This window comes from Ciconia boyciana, chromosome 3, assembly GCF_034638445.1.
Source record: "Ciconia boyciana chromosome 3, ASM3463844v1, whole genome shotgun sequence".
NCBI classification, from domain to species: domain Eukaryota; kingdom Metazoa; phylum Chordata; class Aves; order Ciconiiformes; family Ciconiidae; genus Ciconia; species Ciconia boyciana.
Window position 1 is genome coordinate 28,293,386 of NC_132936.1, and position 27,766 is coordinate 28,321,151.

General features: G+C 39.9%; 1 protein-coding gene across 23 annotated transcripts in view; it reads right to left on the bottom strand.

Annotated features, from left to right (window-relative positions):
* Positions 1-27,766, bottom strand: part of DST (dystonin) — a 315,224-nt gene that overhangs the window by 57,742 nt on the left and 229,716 nt on the right. For all 23 annotated transcript variants that reach the window (XM_072855195.1, XM_072855191.1, XM_072855192.1 and 20 more), the window contains 10 exons: positions 26,241-26,736; positions 23,792-25,266; positions 13,854-14,015; positions 12,635-12,805; positions 11,166-11,332; positions 8,751-8,910; positions 8,173-8,499; positions 7,914-7,998; positions 6,538-6,779; positions 5,319-5,525 (listed from right to left, as the gene is read on the bottom strand). In XM_072855195.1, the coding sequence (XP_072711296.1) occupies positions 5,319-5,525; positions 6,538-6,779; positions 7,914-7,998; positions 8,173-8,499; positions 8,751-8,910; positions 11,166-11,332; positions 12,635-12,805; positions 13,854-14,015; positions 23,792-25,266; positions 26,241-26,736 (3,492 nt within the window). The remainder of the gene's footprint in view (positions 1-5,318; positions 5,526-6,537; positions 6,780-7,913; positions 7,999-8,172; positions 8,500-8,750; positions 8,911-11,165; positions 11,333-12,634; positions 12,806-13,853; positions 14,016-23,791; positions 25,267-26,240; positions 26,737-27,766) is intronic.

A 27,766-nucleotide genomic window follows, 5' to 3' on the forward strand; every position in this document is an offset into this window, starting at 1 on the left:
AGTCCCTCTTGTCTTTTACATCTGCTGGTCTGTGCCTTTGTGGCTGTAGACCATGACAGCCCTGCTCCTGTAACGCAGCTGGAGTTCACTTTAGCCACTAAGTCAGTCTTGTCTTAGTGGTTAATCGTGAGTCACACAAAAACAAAAGAAGCAGTTCTGAGATTTCATTCTTTATGAGTCAATCTTTTTCAGCCTTTATAATCCATTTGTTACATGAAAGAGAGCACAGACATTCTTTTTCACTGTATGTCATTTCTCATTTAAAGTAACTGATAGTATGTTTTTTCCTAAATATTGTGACTTCTTAATAGGAAGGTATGTTCTGAAACAATCAGTACTGTAAAGATGAGCACGAAGCACATGCACCAGTGGTAGTTAAATCCTGGCTTTAGAAACTGCAGTTCACAACCAAGCTCTTCAGAAGCCCATCTATTTACGATCCAAATGAAGGAAATTAAGAAGGCAATTTCAAATGTGGTAGACATATAAATTAACTGCAATGTGACCTCCTGATACCAAATATCCATGGGTATGTAAGTAATATTGAGCAAATATTTAATGGAAGTAACATAATCAAAGCATGGCAGTGAAACTTCTAGGTCACATAGCATCGAGGAAGGACAGGACTCTAAAGTCCATTTGCTAAGGGTATAGGATTTCCAATTTGTGATGTTCAAATAGAACATTAAGGAATAAGAAGCACAAAATTGGTACTCTCTGCACCCAAAATTTGAAGTGTTTTCTTCCCATTATGCATAACAGTTATTAATGAGCCCTGAACTTCACTTGAGTCACTATAAAATCATCTATTTCATCCCCACCCAGTTTAACCAAGCATAGTTCATTGTGGTACTTTTTCTTCTAACCAGGAATGATTGACTTCTGAATATGATGACATTGTGATTTGCTCCATGAATGCTTTCTAAAGCACTCTCTATGGCTGCTTTAAAGTGAAGAACAACAAATAAGCCAAAAGTAGAATATGACCTTCTGTTTCTACGTAGCACTCCTTCACTAGGGTAAGACACTGACCAATGCCTTCAGTACTGAGAGATGAAGATTAAAACATGTAGCTAAATTTACCTCTACAATAATTCTATCCATCTGGGAGCATTTTGCCCAGGTAGTTAAAAAACAGGACATTGCATTAGTCTATTAAGCCTTCCAGCTTCTTTTCACAACATGAAACAATATGCCTACCCTTTCATATAGCTTACTGCATTTCTCACCTTGGCCCAGTAATGTCTAGCACAAACCTCACACTACTCCCATTGAACCCTCATGTTCTTAGTGGCTTTGTCCTCCACCCAAAACTTTTTAATAGTACAAGCACTTGAACAAGTTGCCACAGGGTAAGCTTACAGAGCACTAGCTTCTCCAAAAATATTTTTTCTTTTGCGTGGTCTTTCTCTGAGCTAAATGGAAAGTAGCTTCTCATTTGCTGGAAATGTGTTAAGCCACTTTATATTTATCATAGGATATAGTGTATAGGAGTATGCTGTGATGATGTGAGTTGGGCTGAAGCGGAGGTTAGAGGTATGCAGGACTAGGGTGCAGCTCTGGACTTTTCATGCCTGGACCTGAATCAGCTGAACTTGTGCTAGGGGATGCAACATACTCACAGAATTCAGAAAAGTTGAAGCAGAGCCAACACATACTCTCTTATCTCACCTTATCACTGACTAAAAAAAAATCACCTTCATTTTTGAGGATTTGGTTAATGAGACAAGACAATATTCATAGCAAACCCGCTATACTCCAACTGAGAAAGAGATATTGGCAGCATATGAAGGGGTTCAGTCTGCTTCAGAAGTGGTTGGTACTGAAGCACAGCTCCTCTTGGCAGCCCAACTACCAGTGCTGAGCTGGATGTTCAAAGAGAGGGTCCCCTTTACATATCATGCAACTGATGCTACGTGGAGTAAGTAGGTTGCACTGATCACACAACAGGCTTCAAGAGGAAACCCCAGTCGCCCGGGAATCTAGAATTAATTATGGACTGGCCAGAAGGCAAAGATTTCAGAATATCACCAGAAGAGGAGGTGACATGTGCTGAGGAGGCCCCACTGTACAATAAACTACCAGAAAATGAGAAGCAATATGCCCTGTTCACTGATGGGTCCTGTCATCTTATGGGAAAGCATCAGAGGTGGAAAGCTGCTGTATGGAGTCCTATACAACAAGTTGTAGAAACTGCTGGAAGGAGAAGGTGAATCGAGCCAATTTGCAGAAGTAAAGGCCATCCAGTTGGCTTTAGACATTGCTGAACGAGAAAAATGGCCAGTGCTTTATCTCTATACTGGCTCATGGATGGTGGCAAATGCCCTGTGGGGCTGGTTACAGCAATGGAAGCAGAGCAACTGGCAGTGCAGAAGGAAACCCATCTGGGCTGCCGCACTTTGGCAAGATATCGCTGCCCAGGTAGAGAACCTGTTTGTAAAAGTACGTCACGTAGATGCTCATGTACCCAAGAGTCAGGCCACTGAGGAACACCAAAACAACCAGCAGGTGGATCAGGCTGCTAAGATTGAAGTGGCCCAGGTGGATCTGGACTGGCAACATAAGGGTGAATTATTTATAGCTTGGTGGGCCCATGACACCTCAGGCCATCAAGGAAGAGATGCAACATATAGGTGAGCTCGTGATCGAGGGGTGGACTTGACCACAGACACTATTGCACAGGTTATCCATGAATGTGAAACATGTGCTGCAATCAAACAAGCCAAGCAGTTAAAGCCTCTCTGGTATGGAGGGCAATGGCTGAAATACAAATATGGGATGGCCTGGCAGACTGATTGTATCACACTCCCACAAACGCACCAAGGCAAGCGCCATGTGCTTACAATGGTGGAAGTAACACACCAGATGCCTGGAAACATACCCCGTGCCCCATGCTACAGCCAGGAACACTCTCCTGGGCCTTGAAAAGCAAGTCCTATGGCAACGTGGCACCCCAGAAAGAATTGAGTCAGACAACGGGACACATTTCTGAAGCAACCTCATAGACACCTGGGCCAAAGAGCATGGCATTGAGTGGGTATATCACATCCCCTATCATGCACCAGCCTCTGGGAAAATGGAACAATACAATGGACTGCGAAAGACTACAGTGTGAGCAATGGGTGGTGGGACATTCAAACATTGGGATACACATTTAGCAAAGGCCACCTCGTTAGTCAACTCTAGCGGATCTGCCAATCGAGCTGGCCCTGCACAATCAAAACTTTTACGTACTGTAGAAGGGGAGAAAGTCCCTCTAGTGCACATAAAAAATATGCTGGGGAAGACAGTCTGGGTTATTCCTGCCTCGGGTAAAGGCAAACCCATTTGTGGGATCGCTTTTGCTCAAGGACCTGGGTGCACTTGGTGGGTGATGTGGCAGGATGGGGAAGTCCACTGTGTACCTCAAGGGGATTTGATTCTGGCTGAAAATAGCCAATGAACTGAATGGTGTGATGTTAATTGCTATATAATGCTATATATCATCACTTCTATGGTTGCTATATGCCATATCAATGGTATTACAGTAAGAATCACCCAGATTAATGAAGAATGAACTTTGACAGAACCGGACAAGGGCAGCGGTGATGGAACCAGAACTGGCTTCAGCATGCAACAATCCAACACCACACACCATCTCTCCTGCCCTGAAAGACTGTTATGACAGATGGAGTCCAAAGTCATGGACTAAATGATCTCAATGGACATTTTAGAGGGATGGCCCATAGACCAAGGGAATGGTGTCTGTCTGTATATATCAAAAGACAGAGAAAGTGGTGGTGATTTATTGGAATGTATTGGAAAGTGTAGGACCTGGGCATGATGTAGATGGTATAGAAAGGTGGATGCTGGTGGATGCTGTCCTGGTTTTGGCTGGGATAGAGTTAATTTTCTTCCTAGTAGCTGGTATAGTGCTGTGGTTTGGATTTAGGATGAGAATAATGTTGATAACATACTGATGTTCTAGTTGTTGCTAAGCAGTCAAGGACTTTTCAGCTTCTCATACTGGCCTGCCAATGAGAAGGCTGGAGGTGCACAAGAAGGTGGGAGGGGGCACAGCCAGGACAGCTGACCCAAACTGGCCAAAGGGCTATTCCATACCATACGACGTCATGCTCAGCATATAAACTGGGGGCAGTTGGCCGGGGCGTGGCCGCTGCTCGGGGACTGGCTGGGCATCGGTTGGTTGGTGGTGAGCAATTGTTTTTCAGTGGCATCACTTGTCTTTCTGGGGTTTTATTTCTCTCTGGTTTTGTTATTTTCCTTTGCATTACAATTTTTTTTTTTTTTTAATTTCAATTATTAAACTGTTCTTATCTCAACCCACAGTTGTTCTCACTTTTACTCTTCTGATTCCCTCCCCCATCCCACTCGGGGGGCAGGGGGAGGATGGGGGGTTGAGCGAGTGGCTGTGTGGTGCTTAGTTGCTGGCTGGGGCTAGACCATGACAAACATGAAGTTATTTTTTACCTCAGTTACAAAGAGATCTGAGTTACTGCCAGCGTCTTTTAGTCTGCTTTCAGAAAACTTTGAAAATATCACACATGCTTTCTCCTTGTCCTGTTATAACTGTTTATGGGAACTGTTAGCAGAAACAGAAATCTCCACCAATATTTTTATGCCTGAACTGTAGGCAGACACTAGAAAATTGTGTTTCCACGATGCATTTGTAAGCAACCTTAAATATGTGAATATTTAGTGATGAAATTAGAGTGCCAGTTCTCAAAGTGCACCCATATATATACCTCTGTGCATGTACAGAAACCTCCACATATTAAGTAACTCAATTTTTGAGCCCCAAGAAGAAAAGCACTGTGGATATGAATAAAAACAATTGCTATTAAAATCCTCCACTACAGCTTGAACAAGATGTTCCAGCTTTTAATTGTGGAAAGTACAGAGGAGCTAGACAATCAGCTGATGCTAAAAGGTGTGGCAACCCTAGTGATTTCAGTGTTGCATCCAGTAAAATTGGCTGGGGATCTGGATTGTATTTTACTTAATCCAACATGATCTACAAAAGACATAGGCCATTCAGTTCTTACTTAAGCAAACTCCTACTTAAGGAGCCACAGGATAGTTACAGCAATTTTAGCCACAAGACTGATGTTTGTGTCAACAAAAAGGCAGACAACTACAACAGTGTACAGATTAGCTGAGTTCTGGCATTCATATCTTAACAGCAGAGTCCCATTTCATTCAAAGAGACCTTTTGCTGCTCAAGCACAACAAACTTTTGGCAACATTATTAAGGGACATCTTTTGTTCAGGTACACATGGCCAGAGACTGTTATTGCCCAAAGAACAGTTTTCAGTACCTGCTGGGATCTCAGGATGGCAGCATCAATCTCATCCACCTTCTGAGAGATTGTGTCACTCACTAATCTGTAACGTTCGTTGTCCTCTGTTATCATTTTGTCAAGCCCCTCTCTGGCTCTCCACGGCACCAGTTCCAGGAAGGCACTGCCAACTTCATTCAGGGTGTCCAGTAAGACTTTGTTGTTCTTTGCTTCTTTTTTCAGCTCCTGAAAAAGGCCATCTAAAGTAAACATGCCAGCATATGAGCTGAACACAGAGCTTGCACATGTTTTTTTTATTCTTTCAACTACTCCACGAGCCAAGAACTGAAATGTTTTCCACGCAAACTAAAGGGATAAATTAGCACACTTATTTTCAGCTCAGTTGTATTAGCTCTTGATACTGTAAGCTGTTTGACAGATAAGTGGGTGATTCTTGAAGAGAATTTTCTACAGAATAGATATTTCTCCACTCAGTATGACAGTCTGAAATTCTTTCTAATTTTGTAAGAGTTGTTAGTACTTAATGAAGCAACCAAAGAAAATAAAACTAATGGATATTCTTTGCAACCTGCAACTCCATAAGGAACTAAATCACCAGCAAGTGAAATCAGTCATGCAATAAAGCAAAATATGATGAATTCCAGTGTTTTCTTAAATGAGCAATGACTGGATTAAATTTCAATCAAATCATCACACAATGCTTCAGGAATGAGTTTTCACCTGTACAGAAACCCCCACCACTGTTTCATTTCTTTTTATATATATAAGGAATTTAATGGAAAGATTTTTTTTTTACCTTCCCTCCCCAACATTGTCCACACCATCCAAAATATACTACAATTTTTCTTTTGAAATAAATATTCTTAAACAAGAATAGTAATATATATTTTAAATGCTGACTCTTTTTATACTTTACAGGATTTTATCCATGTCACAACTGAAGAACCAAAATAACTTTGTTTGACAACTTAAGTTTTCCCAGGATTACGTAGCTGCTTGAATAAAAAGGAAATGTTGTTCTTCTCTTGTACTAAAAATAAATCTCAGCCCAATTTCATAAATAATTATAACAGATGACTCTGGAAAGTGAGTTTGATTCTTAACTACTGTTACATTTAGTCAAATCGTCTGATGCCAAAATTACTTATTCACAAAACAACTTCATGCCAAACATAAGTTAACACAAAACCTAGCTGAATCGTACAGCAATAGATAATTCACAGGTTCTAAAACCTACTTTTTGTCTTTCTTGTACTTGGCTTAATTCTTCACTCTTTGGTATTTGAGTTTCATATGAGAGCAACTCCACCTCCACTTCATCAAGCCATTTGCAGAGCTCCTCGTGAGCTGAGTGCAGTTGACCTGCAAGCTGCAGAGCCTGCTCTAAGGTCTTGGATACGTCAGAACTCAATTTTGTAATGTCTTTGTATCTCACTTTAATGCCTTCCAGTTTGTCTTGAATTATTACAACTTCATCACCTAAAATATCAGAAGGATGTTATTTCCTGTGATAGCAAATATTTAAAAGCAAAAAAAAAAAAAAAAAGCAAAAGCCCCACCTATTACAGAAATCTCAGTATTTAATTTATAAAATAACCCAAACAAGATGACAAGGTCAGTCCTCTACTGTTGTAAATTATCCTACCATCACTAAAGCCCACAGAGCTACGAAGTTTACCTCAGCTCAGGATCTGTCATTCTGTCTTTTTTCTGCTTTACTGAACTATTAGAAAGTAAGGACTTAGATCCAACGTTTAACACAAATGTTCTTTAAAAAAATCCACCCTTAAATTCACAATACTTCTTATAACGGTCAAAAAAAAAAAAAAATTATAAAAGGCTTATTGAAAATGTGAAGGAAAAAAAAATCAACAAAATACTAACTAGATTTTCAATTACAATACTATTTGACATCACTGTACAACCTCATTACTATCCATTTGAAACACAACTCAAAAGGCTAAAATAAAAACAACCTACTGAAATTTATTAGTGTATATTCAGATTTCATTATAGACTATGCATAATGTCTAAGTTTGGAACAGAAAAGCATACTCCCCTGCCCCCAACCATGTGTGTCTTAAAGAGTTCAAGAACTTTAGAAGTACTGGAAAATCTGGACAGATGTTGATCTACACAACAGACACGTTGTGTACAACTGGAATGCAACTTTTCCCACAGTATTAGCTCCAATGGACGAAGCTTTCCTCTTGCAGTAAAAGGTAGTCTAATATCTCGTTCATCTGTGGATGCCTGCAGGGAATTGACTGCGTCCACTGCCAAACAGCCCTCCATTATGAGTAATGTCCATAACTTGCTATTAGGAATGGAATGCAGGTTCACTAAAATAATTTTCCACTAAAAATAATAAAGGATTCAAGGGCCAAATTCTCTACAGGCAAAAAAGGACTTTTGCTCACTTACATTAATAGTAAAATTGGCCCAAAAAAATAACCCACCTTGACCTCAAACCTTTATTAAAATAAACAACTACGACTGCTTTAACCAGCAAATATGGACTAATATTTACAAGTTCCACTTTAATTTTCTCATAAGCAATTACAAGTATAAGAAAAAAACCCTGACTAATCATAGTTTTAGATAAGCTCTCACCTGTTGTTTGCTTGAGAAGCTCTAAGCCATTTTGTATAGCCAAATCAACATTTTGTTTTCTAAGAAGAATCTCCTCCTGAAGATCCTAAGAGAAAAGGCCATTTGTGTTAGCACAGACATAACAAATTGTATTATTTTTATTTGGAATAAGCATATGGCCATTTTAAACAAAATGTACTAATGAAAAATAAATGAAATATGGAAACATAAATCAAATTAAAAAATGAATTAAATAATAAATGAACAGAAATCAAAATACCAGTAGTTCAGAGTGCTGTTTCTCAAGCAATTCTGTGTTGCAATCTTGGACTGACAATTTGCTCAGTTTGTCATGGATTTCATTCAGCCAGTTCATCAATTCAACTTCGTCCTCCCCAAAAATCTGAGCATTGCTGTAAGCTTGCTGGAGAAGTTCAGACCTGCTGTTGCTCTTCTCTTGAATCTCAATGTATCGGGACTGAGAAGAATCTAGCTTTTCCTGCACCATATCTTTATCTTCCCTGGAGCTCATAGTCTTTAGAGACTGACCAGTGCTAATGGCCTGATGTAAACTCTTATTGTGAGCTAGGACATCATCTTCTAGGGCCTATATTTTTTTAAATAATGAAGAATAATGGAAAAGAAAATCAGAAAAACATAAAAGAAATATAAGTGGAACTCAATAAAAACAAAACGAAAAAGGACATACTGCCAATGTAAATATATAAAACTCAAATTACAGAAAAAAATTCAGTATGGTAGAACATAGGTACACCGCAACAGCTTTGCCAGTTGTGTTGTACTTTACAGAAGTGTCTAAAAAGAATGACACAAGCAAGTGTGTGGTTTGTATCTTACTTTATGCTGAGAAATTTGCTGCTGCAGTTTGGAGGCCTGCGTTCCAATAGGTTCTGCATTTGCAAGCCTCTTCTCTGTGGCGGTCAGCCACTCCACCAGTGGCTCCAGAGCTTCATGGAACTGCTGTGCTACCACCGAGATGCCTTCCAACTGACGGTTCCTATCAACACGCCAAGAGAAAGGTTATTTTTTGTGATGAAGTAAGTGTGAAATAGTTAAAAAAAAAAAGGCAAAAAAAAAAGCCCCTTGAATCCTTTGCAAAAAAAAGGAAATAATTCTGTCTTATTGCAGGAACCAGTCACCAAATGAAATAGAAATATATCCATGACACCCAATGAAAACCAAGGTAAACTAAAAATCAAATAAAATTTAAAAAAAACCCCAAAACTCCGAAGCTATTCCAAACTCTTTTAGCTAATATGCAAGTTTTGCAAATAAAAAGAATATAACTTTATCCATACACTTTTTGCTAAAAATAGTCTAGCACTGTATTCAGCAAAACATTGTTTTATACCCAATTAGGATAGTTCTCAAGTTTCTAGCTGTCTTTAAGCATAAAGTTACATTCCCTTGACTATGATACATGTTTTAACGTTAGGCAAAGGCTTTACTGAACCAGAATATATTGTCATGCTTCCTCAGCATTGTAAAATACCTTTAAACATTTCTTCAATGATGTGAACAGAACTATTTGGCTCTACTTTTGCATCTCTTGTTCTGCATAAAAGCTTTCAATGAAGTTAGTGAGACAACATTAATAAAGCACAGAGACTTGACCTCCAATATAAAAAAGCAGTTATCTAAAACATTTCTGTTTCAGATTATTACATTTCAGAGAAGGCTCTTGATTACAGGAAGAGTCTTCTCTACAACCACTGCTGAACAAATTTCATTCAAGCAGACTTTTAAGAGAGATTTGCCCTATGTGAAAAACATCACAATATTGTCTTTCAAATGGGGATCTCATTCCAGATAAAAGCTATGTTTATACGTGCTTCCCAAGGCGTGTAAACAAGGTAGATTTGACACACTTAGCCACAGAACACTCAGTGAAGTACTCTACATAGTTTTCAAAATCATCCTCAAACCTCCTCTTCATTTCTAGACACCGGTCAAATAAAAATGGAGACGAGCTGGCAGCTAATAGATAGCTTGGAAAAAGTTGCAATTTGATTTTTAATTAAATATCACCAGACTAGGAGAATAATATTAAATTAAACATGACATTAACATTTACCCCAGCTAATGGGTCAGATTCCTTCAATTAAAAAAAAAAAAGAAACAAGGAAATAATGGTCTATTAGTGGTTGACTCTACTAATTAAATAATCATATTATTAGTATGAGGTAACAAAAGAGGTTCAGAGTAAAGGAACCAAAGAGAGGCTACCAAAAGGAGTAGGATACAACAGAGGTGAGTTCAATGCTACTCTAAGCACCCAAATCCCAACACATCCATTTGTTTTTCACTGTAAAGCTCCACTGTTCACTTAAATTCCTTTTCTTCAACTTTCCAAGTTCTTTCTTGTTCTCAATTATATGCCTTTTTTAGGCCACCTCTTATGCACACTCTTCTTCTCTCTGCTCTGAACAAGGCTGTCCTTTTTCAAATCCCCACCCAGAAAACAGGTTCAGCAATGCTTTCAACAGAGATTTCTTCAAAGACACTTTACAGTTCATAACTTTTCAGGTATTTTGCATGTCAACAACAACTCATAAATCTAAGCGTGTGTATACACAGATACTGTGTGTATGTTTTTTGGTTTGGGTTTTTTTTTTAATTGGAACTTGAATTGGACTGCAACGTCTTTAAGAGACAGTGTTTTCTGTGTTGCTAGAATATATCTACATACTTTGATGGTCCTTTTTCTTCTTGAGAACTAAGGGAGCCCAGCACCTTGCATAAGTACATCAGCAACTGACAGCATGAGGATCTCTAAGTTGTAGAAACTAATTATATGGATGACACCAAACAGAAAAGGGGAAGAAGAGTTGAGTGCCCCCTCTTTGTAGCAGCATGTCAGGATTTTGAAGTGCCAAGGGAACATCATTATTATTATTAAAGTGTAAAGTTTGCACTTGATTCTATGCAAAACAGGTTCTTGCATCAACAAACTGGCATTCTAATGAACTAACAGAGATAAAATATTCAGAAGATACATATGCAGTTAATCCTAGCAGATTGTAGCATCTTACGCTAAACTTTTTTTAAAGTATTGGTCTGTTCAAGTCAATTCTCTCCACTTTCCCTTCAGAGGACCTATTATAACAACATCAAGACACAATAATGTATTATAATAACAAGAATGATAGTACTTACACAAGATTTCACACTATAGAGTTCCACATGCTGCTTCTAACCATCTATCACATGCTATGTCTACATTTTTCAAATCTATGAAAGAATTTCAAATACCTTGTTTCAGCTTTACTGAGCAATGCATCCCATCGACTATCCAGGAAACTCAACTGTTTCAAGATTTTCACTCTATCAGCAGGTTCTGCTGACTCTGCAATTTTCTCCCCTTCACGCTTGATTACCTCAACGGTGGGCTTGCGGTCATCCAGCAACCTCTGGAGAAGCTACAGAGAAAGCAATCAGGCAGCAGGTTATTAAGAAACATTGTAATAACACAAGTGTAAAAACAGAAGGAGCTAGACTTCATGAAAACCTGTTAAAGCAAAAAAAAGAAAAAGCAATGGCTATATTGTGATGAAAGTGTGAATAATGCTAATCAGAGAGACACCCCCCCACACACACACCCCAACCCACCCACCACCACCCCTCCCCCGCCCCAACACATGCTCATTTTAGTTTCTCAACTGTTTTGCTATGAACAGCAGAGTTTCACCAAGCCTAAACAACCTCCTTGGTTTCTATGGGGCAAAGATGTGTGGCAGCCCAAAGAGTGAACATATAGAGGAAAAAGTTCTATTTAACACCACTGAGGGAAACAAGCTATACAGAGTATCTGATACATTTTATAGGAAAATTTTTGAGAAAGCTGCATGCCCTTCTAGACTTGGCAACACAAAGATAATTCTAATATACATAGACATAGGAAAATAGATATAAAAACTATTGTATAATTGACTCATCACTTGTTTGAGATACAATTGAGTCCACTGATCTAGTCCAGTAAATTAATTTCTCCATGAAAAATAGAACACATCTCTGTCTAAAATCCTCCCTTCCTCTGTTCTCTAGTTGCCTTTGGTAACATTAACATTTCAGCTCTGCAGATATCCCAGCATGACAACCTGTATTGACCATAACTTTATATTAAATCTCTGGGTGGCAGTGGGCCACACAGTACAACTGCATGGACTGTATGTTTCATGAGCTACATTATGGTTCTTTTTCCTATAAACGTTATGAAAATCTTCAAAACTTGACAACACTGATAGCACTTCTACATTAGCACAGGCCATTTCCCAACAGCATTCCAACTAATTACCAACAACAATCAGACCACAATCAGGATCAAGAGCCAAGTATTTAAGTCCATAATGTGCAATATTACCTCGGAATTATTACAATGAAAATTTACTAGTTTTTATTTCCTACTTTTCAAATGGCCAAACACTGGATATTATGCTTTCTCTTTTTCCAATGGACCTTTAACAATCTTTTCCAGATAGTGTTAATAATTCTAACCAGAGCTCAGATTGTAGTGTCACTCTTTGCCTTATGTCCCAGAAGATAACCATTTCTCCAAACCCTGGACAGATTCTTGAGGATCGAACAGATGGCTGCTTTAAACACCTCAGCATACTTCAATGTAATATAATACACTTGAACAGATTTTATGCTTTGCTAAAGACTGGGAATTTATTCTCACTGATCCAGTGGAAGGAGAGATATTCTGAATGTATTTCACTTACTTTCTGTTCTTGTATTTGGGCCTTCACAACTTTGAATTCAGCAGATGGTGGTTTCTGATTAGCCACAAGGTCTTCTGTATCAATGAGCCAGCTAAGCAGAGATTCAAGGGCATCCTGAAATCTCCCACAGTGAAGGAGGGCTTCCTGCAATTGCGCAGCACGCTGGGCAACCTGAAAAAAAGGAGAGGATCAGACTGTACGCACCTTTTCTTTTTATTTCTGTGACATTAGTAGCCAAAATCTGTAGAACATCTGGCAATACCACTAACAAATACTCTCATTTTCATAGCTCTTCATAACAGTGCTATGACACAATTTAGCATTAATCTCTTGGGGCTGAAAAGAAGAGGTTGACTCCCAGTAAATCAGACTGCTCTAGTAGTTCCTTACAAGAGATACTCCTGTTTTATATAGCTACTGTATTACAAAGTATACTGACAGGATGTTTGTGTTTCAGAAGGTCTTTATTTTCCTTATAGAAAGACCGAGCCAGGAACCCAAAGTAGCAACTCTTAATAAGGGGCAATAACGCCTTCAAAGGGAAGAAGAAATAGGAAAGGAGAAGGCAAACAGGTAAACCACAGGTGCCTGTGGTTCTGCTGCATCACTCCTTCAGGAAGACAGAGCAGAGGAAAATGAGTGCCGTTTCTACTTTCCACCCTTTCCATTTTCCAACAGCAGCTACTGCTAGAAGAGGACTCTTCAAAAGCATAGAAAATCATCTACAGACAGTTTTCCAAAGCAGTGGTACCTTCCGATGTCTCGAACTCCGATATTGTACCTTGTGCAGGTACAACAGTGCACATGAGCGAATACAATAGAGTGAAAAAATATTTGAACAAAGACTGAAGAACAACTACTTGAAAGTGGCTGGCTACAAATGACATAGCTACCTTTCCGGTGAATGTGTCACAACTCCAACCTCTTTGACTGGGTTATCAAACTTCCCTGCTCTGCTTAAGCAGGAAGGAACACATAGTCCTAGAAGAATCTTTCCTGAATGAAAATCCAGGACAGACCTATAGAAAGTTTGACAAAACTATAAAATAAACAAAAATAAATTATAGTAATACCTCTGGCTACTAGTGATATAAATCTTATCCTCAGAATTACCAACAAAGTGACTGTGTAAACTAATACAATTCATATTCTTAGTGAATATTTAATTTCCTGTATTTTGAAAGGCATCAAAAAGCAGAACAGTATACAAAATAATAACCTTCTTATTAAGAGTCTTCCATCTGGTGTTGACATCTTCAAGGTCATGTTCAAGATTTTCTGTGTTGGTACTTTTAGCAGCACTTTGAATAAGGCCTTGACCCAACCAATTTACCTCCTGTTGTTTTACTTGCAGGGGTTCAATTTCTTCTTTCTGGAATACCTGCAGTTGAAATCAAGACACATATGAAATGTTGCATCTTCTGACATAAAATGCATCTGGTGTTTACATCACAGTATGCAACAAAAAAATTGCTGAAAATCGGTGTCTGGAAGAAAGGAAACAATTCCTCATCAGCACCTCCCTAAAAAAAAAATTAATAAATCTAAACACAATAGACTCAATCTAAACAGACTAAATGCAATACACCATAGAGGGGAAAATGATGTGCATTTCCATAAGTAGTTTCAGACAGGAAGGAAAGGGGGGGGGGGGGAGAACTTCTAATAGAGGAAAAAATTCAAGACCGGAGAAACTCATCTATCTGTTTCATTATCTATCTACAAAGTCTACCAAAAAACGGCACAGAAGGATTGTTAAATTGTCCTCAAATAAACAAACACACACACGCCAAGAGAGACAATTGGGCATTTTTTTCCAAATTAAGACAAAAGCAAAAGTTTTAAGTTAAAGAAGCAGTGAAGGAAGAGATATTTTAAGGTAGTTTTTAGGAGAATATAATGGTAAAAAGTGAGGAGGAGGCACTACAGATGCTGCTGAAACAGTATCCCAGCAGACGCCCAGGAGAATGGGTTTTTATTCAGAGGGACATTCTTGCAAATTGCCAGGGCTTTGACCGTACCCAAACAGCAGTTTGAGCAGTTTTCTGTTTGCTTTATTTTACTCTTTCAGGTATTTAAGCTTTTTCAGAACCAGATTATTACCATTAGCAACAGCAATGTAAATCTCCATTTGTATTCAGCTGCATTAGGCTGCACTGATACTACTGTCAATGAGATCAGAAAATGGCCTGAAGCCCCTGAATTAATTACACAGGCCAGTGAAAAATAACCAATGAATAAACAATGCTAAAGAATGCTCAACTTTTGACCCTAAATCCTTCTATTTCTATAGCAGCATTCAGTAACAGTTTTGGTGTACACTTAGTGCATTCAAAGCAACCTTTCTCAGCATCCTGAAAAGCAGGGATCACTTTGAACATACCAGTGACTCTCCTCTTTTGCACCAAACACAGTGTGGCAAGTGATTGCTTTTAAAGCAGCAGACCTCAGGTGGCTGAGCACGCTTCCACCAGCTTGACAAGTCAATCTAGAAGCTAGAGCAACTACACTACACACGAGGGGTAAAATAAATTAAGCACCCCTAAGAATTCTGTTCCTACGGACAAAAAACCCTGAAAAGTCCAGACTGTGGTTACATGAAAACTGAGAGAGTGCAACCAGCTGGCTGCTCCCAGAAAAAGGAAAATGCTTGTGTTTTTCTTGACTGTAGGGTAGGGAGGAGGCAGAATAATATTTCCATGCAGAATCAATAACAAATTCTTCTTTTATGTGCCATAAAGCCTCATCTTTCGAGAGCAACGTCCTACCACAGAGAAGACTGATCTCCATAATCTGCCCTTTAAAAACGCATGCATTCTTTGCAAAGAGAAGCTTAAAATAAATTACAATTATTGTTGAGGCCAAAGTTTACCAGAACAACTTAGCAACAAAGCTTGAAGTATCTCAGATTTCAACCAGAGTGGGAAGAAAAAAATTACAGACCCGACAAACACCCTTTCCTTATTACAAAGCTTTGCTTCTTACTCTCTTACCTCATCCACCACTCACAAAGTGCTGCGAGATCCTGCGCTTGTAAAATACTACCATAACGTCAGATCTGTTTTCTGGCATGCAAACGCAAGAGGCAGCTTTCAGAAGAGGCGGTGAGCCTTTAATCTGCCTGCTCTGGAAACCACAACAATCTGATACTGTTGCTTATACCTTGATGAGTAAGGCTGCTCGGGCTGAACACATGGGCTGTAGCTGCCCTTGAATGGCACTGTCTGTAACCACACTCTACAAACACCGAGCACCGACATGGGTGCACAGAGAAGACACTCCACCTTGGAAGTAACGGGCACCAGCTGGGCAATAAATAACCCTGCCCCACAGAGCTCAAAGTCATCACCCCTCAGAATTTTCCCTAATTCATTTTCTGAACTGACCATCTCACCTATTTTGGACATCCCATGTGTGCTATGCAAACGACACTGATCATTGCATCTGATGAATGAATACAAAATGACATTTTTGTGACGACAACAAAACTTAAAGAAAGCTTTAGACAAAAGGTTGTGTTACAACTATTCCACAAATCTATAGATTTTTTTTTTTTTTTAAATTACCTTGTTAGACAATAGGCCATTGCAGACTGTATCCAAGGTTTCTTGGATGCCAGTAGTCCAGATATTGCCTTTACTTCTCCCTGGGATAGCTTTTGGACAGTTTACAGTACTATCTAATTCAAGCTGTTGAACAGAAAATGTCCTTTCATTTGAGTCTGTACGTGCTATACTGGATTCCTCCATATCAGATAAAATCTCGTATTTTGCTAAATCCAAGTCACTAGTATTTACAGCAACATTTGCATAATAAACATCTGCATGACAACATGTATCATCCACATAATCCTTCTCTACTGTTGTGACTCGTGTTTTAGTTTTTTCATGAACTTCATACGCATTTTCCACTTCATTTTTGTCGAGGGAAATACTTCTGTCACTTTGAAGGGGATCTTCATATGACACCGTTTTCTCTTTGAAACCTTGTAAGTGAGAGTATTTCCCCCCCATCTCTTCCTGATCGCTCTCACATGTCTGTGCGTTGCTTTGTTTTAGTTTTTCAGAGGCTAAAATGTCATGCAAAGCCAATCTGCAGCTTTCTTTGACAGGGACACTACTGCTTGCAAGCAGTGGGGTTTGCTGCTCTCTGCAAATTGCTGGGAAATATGGTCTGAACTGACCTACTGCATGGATATCTTCTGCAGAAGATAAACTTTGTATTTGAGCTTGCTCCCCGGCTAACAGAGTATCTTGTTTTTCTTCCCTTTCTGTCGGAGGGCTGCATAAACCAGAATCATCCTCTTCCGAGGTAAGAGAATTCGTACCCCACTTGCATTTGCCCAATCTAGCTGTATCTGACATATCAGCAGTTTCATTAATGGAGCATTCACTTTTATTCGTGTAATCCGAAAAGTTGGGCGGAACAAACATTCTCCACGATCGCCTATGCTCCTTCTTCTCTGTGTGAGACTTTGCTTTGGGTAATCCAGCTGTCCGAATTATATCACTGTTCAGTTTGAGAGCGTCAAAGATCATTTTTTCATCTAACTTGTTAGCTTCACGGCTTCGGAGCTCAAAAACACTGGAAGAAGTAAGGGCACCATTGGAGCACAAAGTGCTGATATCCAGTGTTCTGTGACTGTAGGGTAAGGTCCGGTCGGTGAAGTGCCTCGAGGAGAGGCTGCCCTTGGAGCCCGAATCGATCTGTTCATTCAGCCGCACAGTGTCATAGATGGACCGCTGGGGAACGTAGCAGTCCTCAATATTTAGATCTTCATCTTCTTCCCCTTTGCCAACACATGGAGGATTCTGACGTAGACAGTCTGGCCTGCTAAGCGGCTTCCCCATCCTGAAAGTATTCGCACAAGTACACCACTACACCTCTGTTTTCATGGATACAGGGGAAACATTTAAAAAACACTAGCGCTCTGAAGAATTAGAGTAAATTTATCCTTAGCATAAGATGCATAGATACGAAACATATATCATAACTTATGAGGTGGCTGAGGTCATTCATCATCAGTGCATCAGTTTAAATGCAACTTTACCTGGATGTGAGGTTCCCCCCCCCTCTAAAATATAAAGTGCTTCAGTAAGAAAGTAACAGAAATATTCCAATGTCACAGAAAAACAAAGTGTAGCAAAAACCAGCAATGGCTCAAATACTTCAAACACCCCATGGAAGGCTTCCTTTATTTTTCCAGGTCAGAATCTGCATCTGAAATCTCCCGAATAAGCCTTCCAAATGAACAAGCATTACAGAAAGCAGCACATTATCTTCCGTAGGTGACGGCTTCACTGTAATCCATTTAACTGGTTTGCAGAGTCCCATCTCCTTTATAAATAAAACATGGTGCAGCAGTTTAAAAAGACAGAATCCACAGCGGCTGTGTATGGTCCAGACCAAGGCACCGAGAAAATCTTGGGGGGCCGGGGGGGGGAGAATAAGTTAAATCCAGAACAGTAAGAATAATAAACCAGCCCTTTACTTTTTTGGCAGTAGCTATAAATAACCTTGATCCGAAAGAAAGCTTATCCTCCTCTTGTTCCAGGCTTGTCCGTGGTGCCTCCACAAGTCCCACAGGAAAACATCACTTTCTAGCAGCCAAGCCAACGCGTCCTTCGAGCAGACAGTGGGAAAACAAATGTTTTAGACCGATTCTCCCAATACCATCCTGGAGAGCTGTTTAAGGCAACTGCAGAGCAGAGCAGAGCAAGCGTGGCGTGCCCCGCCGAAGGCACAGCAGGTTTACATTCGGCAGGTCCCGACTAGAAGCAGCAGCTAGTGGGCTGCCCTCGCTCCTTCCTCCTCATTTCTGAAGCGCAGCTCCGAAGAAGGCAGCGAAGGAGGGAAACCCCCCTGACGAGCGCCGGCGCGTACCGCCCGGCGAAGCCGTCCAGCTCTCCAGCTCGCCCCGCTTTCCTGCGGGCCGCCGGCGCCCTCCCAGCGCCGAGCTGTAAGAAACGCCCCGTTTCGCTCCTCAGGCAACATCTGCTACCGGCCCACCCGCTCCCGGAGCGCCGCTCTGGGGGCTCCCCCCCTCCCCGCCGCCTCCTGATCTCCTCAGCCCCCCGCGCCCTCACTGCTCGCTCATCCTTCTGCCGGTGCCGTGCGGCGGGCAGGGCCGCGGCGGCGGGGGGCAGGCGGGGGCAGGCGGCGGGAGGCCCCGCCGCCCGCCTGGCGGTGACATCACGCACGCCTCAGCCCGCTCCTGAGCGCCGGAGGAGGCAGCTGAGGCGGGAGCCGCTGAGGCGGGAGCGCGGCGGCACGCCGCTCATGAGCCGGGATTGCCCCCAGCGAGAGAGCAGGCAGGGCGCGGCTCGGTAAGGTGAGCCCACCCGGCTCCAGGCGGCTCGCTTTCCTGGGAGGAATTCTGGTAGCGATACGCGTTGCTTTCAACCACCGTCCGCACCCGATCGCCCCGTCTGATAAAGCCGTCATTTACATGGACGCTTCCAGACGAAAGTTAAACTGAAAGTTTATCTGTGTATTATTTTAAAAATCCCCCGATTCGGTCTTGGAATAGTTACATATTAGTCCATTTGACACGCAGAGATGTTCAGTCAGGTTTTGATTCTCTTCAGCCTCGGTTCCCGGCTCTGAGGCAACAGCCTAGAGTGGCATCATCTGACCGGACAACCACCATCCAAGGAACGCGGCAGAACTGAGCCACCCCGCTCCCACCGAAAGAAACATTAAAATGTTGGCAAAAACTATCTGTATTTGGAAAACTTTTTTTATGGGACTTAGAGCAGCACAAAGGCAGCCCTACAGGACAAAGATTCAGGATTGGGACATTTACGTCTTTTAAATACAGGTCAACGCTTTGCCCCTACACTTCTAGCTCATAATCATGTAGGTGAAGGGTTGGGAGACTCACACCAACAGCACAGGAAAAGCTGCCATGACCAAGCTGCGCTGCACCAGTAGAAACCATACCCCTAATGACCAGAGACCTGCGCTGCTTGTCTGACAGCAGCCATCAGTTACAGCGACAATTCAGACTTCAGTTTAAGGACAGCATATGGCACTTAGTGCTAAAACTTAACATAAGGCATTAACTACAATCAGCTGGAGCCTTCTGAGTTAAGCAGCGAGCAGGATACACTGTATGCAAGAAATACAAACACACCACACTTCTTCTTTATTAATTTACTTGATATACAGTCAGCTACGTATCAAAATACTGAAGTCATGTGAGACATTCTCTCTTCCTCCTCTCTGGTGAGCAGCCATGACATATTAAAATTATGCCAAACAGATACTCACCTCTGGATTCTCTAGTTGAGAATGTATATTATAATAGTAAAGATGAGAAAAGCATTTTTTGAGGTCCTTTCATCTGTGGTTATTCTCACCCAAAACACACTCACCAACAGATCCTTACTGAATTCAGAGAGTGCTGCACTATTTTATAGGAGAAGTATGTAACTGAAATTGGTCTGTATTTGTTCAACAGCAAAATGATTTTATAAACACTTTAAAAATATTACCATTTTTCACCATATCTACTGAAGACTTTCATATGATGCATCAGTCACTTTAAAATGCAATATTTAAAAAAAAAGTTTTAACAGTTGCTTATTTTACCTTTGCTTTTCAACAGACCCTAACTGTAGTAAATCCCAAGGGAGGTTAGTATCCTATTCCAGGGTTTGTAAACCAGTGCATGGGAAATAGAAGACTTTTAATTTCTTACTGAGCATAAAGAGAAACCTCTGATTATTCTTTCAACATTATCTGCCTTCAAAGTGAAAATCAGAGGACAGACACCCTCTACACAACTAACATAAGCCAATTAAAATCTTAGTTCAAGCTCATTGGCAGGAATACTCAAGCTAGCTAAAAATTCCCATAAAGTCCAATTAGAAGGCAACCTCTAACAACTACATCTACTTTTGTTCCAAAAATAAAAGCAAAAATCAAATGAACCATATACTGATGAAAGCTGTAACAGTGCCATGTCGGTTTTACTAAGAAGAATGCCTTTTAATGGCAGTACAAAGAATTGTGCAAAGGTTTCAAGAAGTAAAATAATTCAGCTTCTAGGTTTTTTCTTTCTCTGTTTCAGAGAGAAACTAGCTGCAAATACTCCTCCTACCGCAATCATCCTAGCACTGTGTGGCTACCCAAACCCAGGGCATTCGGTTCAGCCTGTTTACACAATTCTTTTGTGTTTGCTTTTGAAGAAGGGTGGCAGACTCAGTGTACCTCAGCAGACCTAATTTACTGAAATTTCCTTTTAGTACCAATCTGTGCATTGCATACAGACTTTGGGCGAAAAAAAAAAAAGTCTAACAAAGATGAGTTAATTAGTAATTAATTTTGTGCTTTATATTCATTGAGACAAATTCTTCATTTGTTTATACTCTTCCTAGAGTACTTTGTGAAGTAAGAGTCATGGTTCTACTTTCAAATGAACTCCACTGGAGATTTTCATTTACAGAAAGCAAATTTTATATCTGCATTGTAAATAAATATAGTTTAACATTGACAATAAGTACTTCCAATTTAACACTCTACAGTGACTGTAGATTACAAAGAAGGAATAGAAATAAAACAAGTATGTATATATATATTTTTATATATATATATAAAAATACAACTCAAAGCCTGTTTATTTTTTTAAAATAACCATGCGTTTTAATCTCATGCCAAGAAGATGCACAAAGCTCTAACTCTTTGTACATTAAAACTGGTCAAACCACAAAAACCACCTCTGGCCCATTACACGAGATCCTTCCCTGAAGAGAGTGAAGATTTCATGTGAATAAATCTATCTACCAAAGAACAACTCTTTTGCTTTACTCTTGAGGAATAGAAGTTGATTGTACTTGACCACAGAAGCTAAAGACATAAGGAGCTAGACTGTGGTTTTGTGGCCACAGCCACATTTTCAGGTTGTGTGTTTGCGTACGTGCACAAACATGTGAGCAAATACACCGCGAGTGGAGCAGGATTTGTGGGAGCCAGTCTCCCTACAGTTTGCTGCCTCAGGTAAGAGAGTATGAAGAGGTACATTACCTACTGTAATTTTGCTGTGCCCCAGTAGCACTCGCACAGAGTATTAGGAGAGTAATTGTTGATCCTGATCCTCCTGCTATCAAGTATCCCTTTGCTACCTACCACCCTCACCCAGTTAAAATTTCCCATTTGGGTCTTCCTATTTCCTTTCTTCAAAGGCTCCCCACTCTGCTGCTTTATTCCTGCATTTGCTCTTCACTTATTTAACCCCTTCATCTTCTTACCGTTTTTCACCTCCTGTTTAATGGCATTGTGTTTTTACTCACAAGCAAAAGCATAGCCTAAAATAGTTGCTTCAAGCAAAACACATTTCTAAGCTTATAAATATCTAATATAAATACAATCCTGGAGTAGACTTCTGGATATAAACATGCTGCTATTGCTGTTCTCCTTAACGCCTCTCCAGGTTTTTTGGTCTTTTTACCATAAAAGCTCTTTGGTTGCAGGGACACTATCTCCCCACAGGTCTGCACAGACCAGAGAAGGCTCTCACTCCTGATTTGTACAATTGCTGTGTCTTGTCCAATGCCCTGACAAAGCACAACACTGAGACAATGCACAGGGAACTGGATTCTTCTGCTGTCTGCTCACCAGGCTGCTTCCCCCTAAAAGCATTATTCTTTGTAGCCAAAAAAAGATATATAGATATATATATAGAGAGAGAAACACAGACCTGAAGCTAGATCTCATGTTTGAAAATGCAAGAAATCAGAGATCACAAACTGGCTACAACTGAAATCCTGTACAGTCAGCACAAGCAAGAGCAATCACAGCAGGAAGTTTTGCTATTTTCTGATATCCAAAGTGTTTTACTAACCATATACAAAGAAAAGCCATTTGTTTCTCTTTTAAATTGAGATAGACTTGTTAGGACAGACTGGCACACAATTTTAATCCTCCCAGTCTAATGGAATCTCCTCATAATGTAACTATTTGTTCAAGATTTTTTTCTCTATTTATGCATTCTGAAAGATCATCAAAACTCATAGTAACTGCATCCCAAATTCCCAGACTAAAGCTTTCAGTTTTAGTTTTCCTTTCTAATACGGTTTAGTTTGAACAATGCACCCTCTGTTGGGCCAAGCATGTAATGACTTTTTCCCAAGGTCATCTTTTTAACAGCATGGTTTATCAAATCCTGTTATGAAGGTTTGTTTTTATGATTAACTGTGAACTAATGTACATGTCATACAAACATTTGAATCAATATTAGACTGAAATGAAACCAAAGCAGAACAGAATATTCAGTGCTACTACATAGCCATTAGGAGATTTATGATCTTTTTCAAACACTGCTTACATCTGTTAGGATTTATAAATCTTTCCAGTGAGCACTGGAAATTCATTTACTGTAACCTAAACCAAGCAAATATCTGTACTTCACTTCAACACCAAAGCACACCCACTATCACCGCAATGCATTTTTTTGAGCTGGACAAGGACTGCTAACTGGCATTATTAAAAAAGCTACGTACAAAAGCCCCAAAGTGCATTTTGGATAAGGATGCTACAGTGAACTCCCAATATAAAAGGGGGTTTATTTTACCTGATTTCTTCTTACTAGGATGTTTCTAGGCAAGGGTGGGAATCAGTGAGGTAAAACTGGCCAGTGTATCAGAACAGAAAATGGCAAAAGTTAAGGTCTTAAACCTACATATGCTGATGCCTATACCCATGTGAAAAAAACTAAACTAGTCAGATTAGCAACGTGAATATGGGCTGGTATGTGAACACTGGAGTCTAAAACTCACACCACAGTGAAGAAGAAAGTTTGTGTAATACACGGACATCAGAATAGAGACAATACGCAGTTCTCAAAAACAGAAAAGGTAGATGGGTCGCATAAAGAAACAAAATAGTGAAGAGAGGTGAAGAGGGAACTGGGGCACAGGAACTGTGAGCTGGGATGCAAAGTTACCAATGTCTGCCAAGCTGTAAGCAAAGGAAAGCTTCTCTGGAGCATGAGAAGATATCCCATTTAAAACAGATAAAAAGCATACAGGTAGAACTGACTGCTGTGAAAGAATACTCCTCCAAGGTCTGCTCTGAACCACTCCCTTTCAGAATGATATTTAACAAAATTGCATTGTGGTAAAATACTTTATAGTAGTCAGAAATAAATCTTCCTACCTTGAATGTACTCAGCTGCTGATTAATAGTCTCTGTTTCCATTCCAACAGGACCTTGTGACTCTTCATGTTCTTCGGCTCTCCCAAGCAGACTGGAAAATTCTTCTAGCTTACTGTAGAACTCCTCAACACGGCTAATGGTACCCTCCACTTGATCTTCCCTGGCTTTTGCTCTGTCTAGTAGCTTGTTGCACTGTTTATTTAAAGCTTCTAAGTCTCTTTTTATACCAACAAGATCAGGAGAAGCTTCAGCTTCTGTGGCTAGCATCATTTTACAGTTTTTATTAGCATTTTCATTATTCATTATAAGATCCTCCAGCTTTTTCAGGAAACATTTTATGTCCTCTCTCTGTGATTGCAGTATCTTGAGATCTCTCCCCACTGGAGCCATGCTATCGAGTTCATCATCAAACTCTGCAAACTGAGAGAACATCTCTCGGATGCTGTTTTGGAAATGGCCAATTCCCTGAAGTTTTGTCTCTAAGAACGAGCACCTATCTTCAACCTGCTGGTTCACTGCAGTGTATTCTCGCTCCAAAGATTCAGCTTGGAGCAAAAGGTCAGAAACACCTTCCGAATCAGAAGCTTCTACCACCATGTCTTGGGCAAGCTTTTTTGCTAAATCAACATGAGGCTTTAAAGCCTGCAAGGCTTTCTGCTGGGCCTGCATCATTGTCAGGTGTTTGTTACTGAATGACTGAGGTCCAAGCAAGTCGTGAGCTTCCAGATGCTCTTTAGCACTTTGAAGTTGTTTTTCAGTTTCCCTGGATGATTCCTGAAACTCCTTCAGCCTTTGTGCCATATTTTCCAAGCACTCTCTCTTCTTATGTAACTGTTCTGTGACCACATGCACTTTCTGATTCAGCACTTTAGTTTCTTCTTGAACAATTTCTTTATCTGTTTGACTTACACTGAGCAAACTTTCAGCAGTATTATTTAATAGCTCCACCATCCCATGATGTTTATCCAGGTCCTTCTGCCAGGCCTTCACCTGAACAATAGAATTCTCTATTTCAACAGGGTTTATGCCAACTTTTAATTCACACAGGTTGCTTTGGCACTTCTCTATCCATGGCTGCAGATTTTCTACATGCTGCTTGTATTTAAGGGCTTTCTCCAGACAATCTGTTAATTTATCTTGCCTTTCTTTTACCTGCTTATTCATTTCATCCCAGTTACTTCTGAGTGTGGCAATTTGGGATTGTAATGCTGTTTTGTCAGCTCCTTGAGTCTTCTGTAAGATACTTTCTCCTTCTGCAACAATTTTTTCATATGAACTAATCTGATCGGTCATGGTCTTCTTAAAATCTTTCTGTTCTTCAATTAGTGATTGCAAGGCATCAAGTTTGGCTGATACAGGACGAGCCTGGTCCAGCTCTTCTTTCTTTTTGCCTAGCCAGGCCTGAAAGTCCTTAGACATTTGCTGGAACTGATGAGAAGCGGCATACGCCGACTGAAGCTGCTGAACATGGTTATCTGCAAAAGAGAAGACAGCACAGAGGTTCATTATCAGAACCTGCTAGTATTCAGTGAAGAAATAATAATTAATATTGATTCTGTTGTGAATGATCATTAATGTAAGGAAAGCTGGTCCTTAGTATGTGCTGTTCGACTGGAAGACAACCAAGTCAACCAAGTTTCTTGCAAGGGACAGACTTGTGCCTGTACTACCGCAGAGCAGTGAAGGCATTTGGACATGAATCAAATGAGGTGAGCTTAGCCAATCTGTCTCTACATGAATCCCATTCAGGCAGATTTTGGGGTAAAAAGCACACAGTCATGTTGCATGGTATTACGAAGTGTAAGCACAGGCAGTATTAAGTAATCTAGCCTAGCAATGTCTAACTCATGACCTGCAGGCAATATGTGTTCTTAGGGAGATCCTTTGAAGTTCCTCATGACCAGAGGAAATTAAAACGCTAAAACTCAGGCTCTTAGGGAGAACAAAGTATGATATTGCTTGCAGTGCATTACTTGCTCAGATCTGTTGTTCACAGGGTAAGGGAAGCCTGCAGATTACTGGTCCTCTTCTGTCACAAGCAGTATTGCACAATTACCACTGTGTTTAACCAAGCCATTAACTGGTGCCTGCCTAAAAATTACAATTTTGGCTTACACTCTGCACCTATGCAGTCAGGTAGCTCAATGAATAGCATCCTCTTTTGGTATTCTAATTCAGTAAAGATGCACCTGAAGGAAGAGATGAGAAAGGAGCCCTGCTATTGTGTTTCAAATTCTCTCCCAAACTGTTCACTAGAGATCCCAAGTATTGTTTTTACCTCTTCAAGGTATGGGGACTCTCCTGAATTCTAATGTACAAATGCCTGGGGATTGGACTGGAGAGAGAGCTGGCATTGGGCTCAGCTCAGTCAACATCTCTATAAAGACAAATGAGACTATATGCTTTACTTTATGCCTTAGTTACTATTTTTCTTTAAATAAACACTAACCTGATTTTTGCTCAATATCCTTAAATGATTTTAAGATGCCATCTAACTGTCTTGTAAGTTCTGCTTTCAAATACTCTTCTCCAACCAGTGTTGACAGCTCTTCACAAAGAGCTTGAGCTGCATTTATATTCTTCATTTCCTGTTCTATTTCCTCCTTCATTTCTCTAGCAATTTCCAGTTGTTGTTTCACAGCATCAGGTTGTGTACTCACAGCCAGGCTGCTGCTTAGTTTGCTATCCAAGGCACTTAGCTTATCAGACAGACTTCTGAGTAGACTTTGATACTCTGTGCTCTTCACAATGGCTTGGTCAATTCGGTCACATCTGTTCCTCAGTTGGCCAGTTAGACTATCCCATTTTTGTGCCACAGCTGCCAGTTGCTCTTTTACAATTTCGTGGGAGGGTGAATGTTCACTGGGTCTCTTCAGAATCCCTTCACCAGCCACAGTTAACTGCTCGTATTGTGGCTTTCTGGTGTCAAACTCTTTGAGCAGAATCTGGAAAGAAAGAAAATTTTTAAAAGCATTTACCTCATGAAAAAAAGAAGCAAAGTGCTTCTGACAAAACTCATGTAGAATTTGTTGTAGCTAAGCTCTCTTATTGAGTAATCCATCTCCAAGTTTAAAAGCCAGTGAAATAATTGCATCTTCTACACATAAACTGTTTTGTTTCCAAGCATTTACATTAAAGAACTAGAAAAAATGAGGTTAATTTATAGATCATCTGATAGAAATTCAATCAGCAGATACAAGCAAACAATGAATTCCGTTAATACTGAAGTAAGTAACCAACCATACCAAGTAAAATAATCACTGTTTAGTTTCAAGCAGTGTCTTCTTTCCTAGACAGTTTCGATATTTGTCTTAAGATAGAACTTCAAAGAAGGTGTATTCTGACATAATATTGCAATGTATTATTATAGCAGAGAGAATATTTGGATAATTCACAAAATGACTGAATGTGTACTGTAAGATCTTTAAAGTTTACATCACTGGTTCCCAGTATTTTATTTTTTTTTGACAGTAAGTCATAGTGCTTGCAGAAGAAGGGACAAATATCATGGTTTTACTTTACAGAACATTCCAAACCCTTTCTTTTTAAGTCAATTAGGTTTAACTTTTAAGGACTGTTAAGTGATACATGATAGTCGTATGCCAGCTGTCTAGATTTCTGAAGTGCTTGCAAGCCAATATTAAGACATTTTCACATAGTACTATAGAACACAGTCCATGTTTTAAACACTTCAGTTTAATCAATATTGATATGCCAGCTTTAATAATATTTTTGCAAAATAAAAATGTTACTTCTCATCACAGTTTAAAATAACTGGCAGCAACAGAAATGTTTGAAATAAAAATTTCTGGTTTCTGCAACTTTGTCTGACTTTTGTTTCTTTTGTCTGCATTTTGCTGTATTTCTGTAAGTAAACCACTTCACTTTTCAATATACTTTTTCTTCTGTCTTTCACACTCTTGGCCCCATATCTATTCACAGTACTGCATTTCATATTTTCCTTTAGCTGTTCTG